Consider the following 4527-nt stretch of genomic DNA (forward strand, 5'->3'; position numbering starts at 1 on the left):
GTGGCCGTAGGGGGATTCGGCCGCGCCGTCCTGCAGGCTCGCCAGGATCTCGCCCTTGCCCACGTCGCTGTCACCCACCAGCAGGAACTTGAGCAGAAAGTCGTAGGCGCGGACCGGGCTGCCCAGGACGCTCATGGTGCCGGCGCCCGCGCCCATGCCCGGCCCGCGGGACGGCGCAGAGGAGGTGGCGGGGCACACAGGCGCCGCGCAAACCCGCAGTCGGCGGAACGCTGGGCTCCGTGCCCCCACCGCCTGACAGTGTGCGGCCCCGCCCCGCCCCGCCATTGGCTGGCCGTAGTTGCTAAGGTAGCTGCGCGCGTTCATTGGCTATCTTTCCCGTCCATCTTGCTGCGGTCTCCGCCTCCAGACCGACGCCCACCACAGCCGCAGCCAATGGTGGACGGGAGGCGGGGCCATGGGAGTCCGGGGACGGTTGGGGCGGAGCCAGAGGTGACAGAGGGCGGGGACGCTGATCCGGCAGCCAATGCGGGGCGGGATGAGCAGGGGCGGGCCGGGCGTTTACTGTGCCGCGTGGGCTGGCAGCCGGTGCGGTGGGGCGATTCTGACCGTGGACCCCAGGCCGGGGTGCCAGCGCCAAGTCTCCTGGCGCCAGGGGTCCCTTTCCGGGACGAGCTCGGTGTTCCCTCACGGCTGCTCAGGCCTCTTCCTTGTCCCAGAGCGACTCAAAGTCCGTGGGTGCGCGTACCTGTGTGTGCTCGCGCGCCCGTGTACGTGTGCACGTGTCTGTGCAGGTGCTGGAGAAGGGGACAAGGGGGGGACCCTCCAGCTCCGGGCTCCCTCCCGGTCCAGAGCGCCACGGTCTTCAGGCCTGGGCCTGCCTTCCGCTCTGGAGTGCTGACCAGTAGGTGGTCATTTATCTCAGTAAAATCTTCGTGCGAATGCCCGCCCACTTTCTCTTCTGTATCATCACATTTTCTTTCCCTGTTGGGTCAAAATACGCCAAGAAGCATTTGATTTTTAAATATGTATATATTTGTATTGATTTCAGAGAGGAAGGGAGGAGAGAGAGAGAAACATTGATGAGAATCATTGATTGGCTGCCTCCTGCACGCCCTCTACTGGGGAGCAACCCGGGCATGTGCCCTGACCAGGAAGCAAACCCGCGACCCTTCTCAGTCCGCAGGCCTACACTCTATCCACTGAGTCAAATTGGCTAGAGCTGATTTTTTTTTAAAGAATCATTTGAGGAGCCGGACCCCTCCATTCGGACGCGGCCTCCAGTCCTCCTTTTGCTTGCTCACACCATCCGGGAGAACCTTCAGCTGCTGGTCGGTAGGCCCAACAGCACCTACTGTTTCAGGCTGCACAACGACCGGGTGTACTACGTGAGTGAAAAGATCTTGAATTTGGTTGCCAACATCTCCGGTGACAGGCTGGTGTCGCTAGGGACTTGCTTCGGAAAATTCACTAAGACCCACAAATTCCGGTTGCACATCATAGCTCTGGATTACCTTGCACCCTATGCCCAGTACCAAGTGTGGATAAAGCCTGGAGCAGAGCAGTCCTACCTGCATGGGAATCACGTGTTAAAATCTGGACGGGGTGGAATCACTGAAAACGCATCTCAGTACAGGGAGTGGTCGTGTGCTCCATGGCAGGCATCCCTTTGGGTTTTGGGGTGGCAGCAAAGTCTACACAGACTGTAGGAAAGTAGACCCCATGGCGATTGTGGTATTTCGTCAAGAAGACAGTGGGGAATATATGCGACACGAAGAGACATTGACTTAAAATGAAATCATCGCAAGGACGTATGGCTGTGTGGAAGGGCCTAGCTTTGTTTCCTGTGTCTGTGGATGCTCCGCCATCATATTGCATTTGGTCAACACTGCGATCTCTGACCTCTTAGTTTAATACGGACAAATGCAGGCTGGATTCTTATTAAGCAGAAATGGGTCAAAAATGGCATTTCAGGTGTTTGTGTTTGTTACTAAATAGAATATCGTGTTTTATATTTTAATCAGAGGGCTTCTTATTTTCAGTAAAAGGTTCTAAATCATTGGAATTGAGGACAAGAATAGCTTATTGTAATGTGTGATAACACTGTTGTCTGAACGCATGGTAAGAACACAACAGGTTTTCTTATTAATACTAGAAAGGTAGATATTGCTGTATGAGAATAGCTGGCCATGTCTGGGATTTTACAGATGAAATTTGGATAAAATACTAAGAGCAATTTATTCTGCTAGTTTTTCTTATGATGGGTGCTGTGTGGTGTGGAAGAAAACTTGGATCCTAAACCTAGTTCTAATACCTACCAGCTCTATGATGCTGTAGATGAGTCATTAAACTTTAATGAGCTTCATTTTCTTCTGTTTCAAAAAACAGCTTTAACCATCTACCCAAGAATGGTTTTCAGAATTTGAAATCATGATTGTAAAGTACCTAACACAGTGCCTGGCAAATGACAGGTGCTGAGTAAGTGGTAAGAATTGTTTTTATGTTGCGTATACTGAGTGTTTCTGCTACTAAAAGTGGGATCTAAGGAGTATAATTTGATTCTATTATTTTGGTTTTTCCAATCTGTTTTTTGAGTCTTTTTCCTGGAGGGTGAAAATTCAACATTTTTCAGGTTGAATGTTATTTTCATCTCCTTGGTTTCCTAAAACATTTCCCTTATGAACCTTTACTTACCTTATTGGACTGGACAAAAAGCACTATTCAGAGACCCTGAAATAATTTTCTCCTTCATTGTTCCCCATGCTTCCTGAAATCATTTTTAGAATTAAAATATTTTAAAAATGTAAGTTAAAAACAAGAATCATTTGATTTGAGAACGGTAACATATATGGGCTGTTTTTATTCTATTGCCGGTGGTTGTGGTTCATCAGCCCTGTGGGAGGATGATGGGATGGGGAGAGCTCAAGCCACAGAGAGGAGAGGGTGGGTGGGTGAGGTCAGAGAACCCACTGAGGGCTGTGTCTTTTCGGGGCTCACACCCATCTTGCTGTAGATTGGGGACATCTGCAGCCGCTTACATTTTCATAACTATTAAGACTGCCTCAGACACCTGGGCTCAGTCCCACTGGGGACCTGGAGGGTGGGGGTGATATGAAGGGCATATTGGATTTCCCCACCCAAGGAGTCCATCAGGAACAGCGGCCTGCCCACTCTGGAATGCTCCACTGCTGTCCCCAGGCATAGGGTCCCAGTGCCTGCAGTAGACGCTGCTACCCATACACATACGGCAACAACTGGGTCTGCTATGTGTATTCTTACTTTTTGTCTGCATACCCTGTGATTGCCCCTTTGTTTTAGGTTCTTGTGATAATTTATCGAGGGAGAAGAGAGATTTTTGTCCTGCCATTTTTGTCTGGAACCACCAGCCTCCATCACAACATAGGATGTCAGGCCTAGAGCACAATTGGATCACCTACTATGGAAGGTGGGAGAGAAGAGAAATGTCTGCCATCTCTGGGTGAATTACAAGGGATCTCTTTACATAATATGAAATCTGTTTCCCATTTGACTGTGGAAAAGCATTTCTTAATCCAGCGCCTTAGACCGCTCGGCCACGCCACCTCACTGGAAAAGTATTTCTTTAGTTTCTTTCTCTGATGCTCACATAAAAATAGACTTAAGAACTAAAAAGGGACTGATCATATTTTCTCTCAAGCCCCAGGCGCTTGCACACACCAATGAACTCCTGATTTCTCTCCCCTGCTGTCGGAAAGTAAATAGAAACGGACAGCTGATGAGACTTTCACACTGGGTGTATATTTGCTGATGACTCACTAAGAATTCACAGTCAAGGTGCCAGTTGTTCTTCCGATATAGAAAGAAAAACTATTTTAAGCAAAACTGTAACCTCACCGATGCTAGTATCACAGCCGCAGGAAATCCACGTAATGCAGGTTTCGCGCCAGACTTTCACCCCGCGCCACACTCCGCCCCTGCCCTTCCCATGCCCCGCCCATCAATGCTCCGCCCAAACCACGCCCAGAGCCCGCCCAGGCCCCGCCCCTCTCCGCCACGGGCACGCCCCCTTCCGGAGCCTCCAGCCCGGGTGTGACAAGCCTACAAAGTTTGTGTCCGTCTCAGGCCCCGTCCTGGCAGCCCGCACTGTCCCTTCTCACCCCCACAGACAGCAGCCCATCCTCAGGGTAGTTCACACCAGACCGGCCCGAGTGGAGAAGGTGGAAGGTGGAGCTGGGTTCGAGCCGGGTCTGTCCCGACAGCCCGAGCGGAGACCTGGCTCCAGCTGTCAGGTGCCCGCACCCTCCACCCTCAAACTCGGCGTTGGGGGGAACTGGAAATCCTACTCCGTGGTCAAGGAGAGAGACTTTGGTTGGGAATAATGTTGAGCTAATGTGGTATCTCTCTCTCTCTCCTTTAAAAATATGTTTTTATTGACTTTAGAGAGCGGCAGGGAGAGGGATAGAGATAGAAACATCAATGATGAGAGAGGATCACTGCTCGGCTGCCTCCTGCACAGCCCCTCCTGGGGATCGAGCCCGTCACCCGGGCATGTGCCCGGACCGGGAATCAAACTCTGACCTCCTGGTTCAT

At 51.3% G+C, this 4527-nt stretch overlaps 1 protein-coding gene and 1 pseudogene across 1 annotated transcript in view; one reads left to right on the plus strand and one right to left on the minus strand.

The window, feature by feature from the left end:
* Window positions 1-237, minus strand: part of RAB40B (RAB40B, member RAS oncogene family) — a 17152-nt gene extending 16915 nt beyond the window's left edge. Inside the window, exon 1 of the mRNA XM_006753033.2 lies at window positions 1-237. Coding sequence (XP_006753096.2) covers window positions 1-156 — 156 coding nt within the window. The 5' untranslated portion in view covers window positions 157-237.
* A 156-nt stretch (window positions 238-393) lies between these two features.
* On the plus strand, window positions 394-2374 carry LOC102764284 (annotated as a pseudogene).
* The last annotated feature ends 2153 nt before the right edge of the window (window positions 2375-4527 follow it).

This window comes from Myotis davidii, unplaced genomic scaffold, assembly GCF_000327345.1.
Source record: "Myotis davidii unplaced genomic scaffold, ASM32734v1 scaffold211, whole genome shotgun sequence".
NCBI classification, from domain to species: Eukaryota; Metazoa; Chordata; class Mammalia; order Chiroptera; family Vespertilionidae; genus Myotis; species Myotis davidii.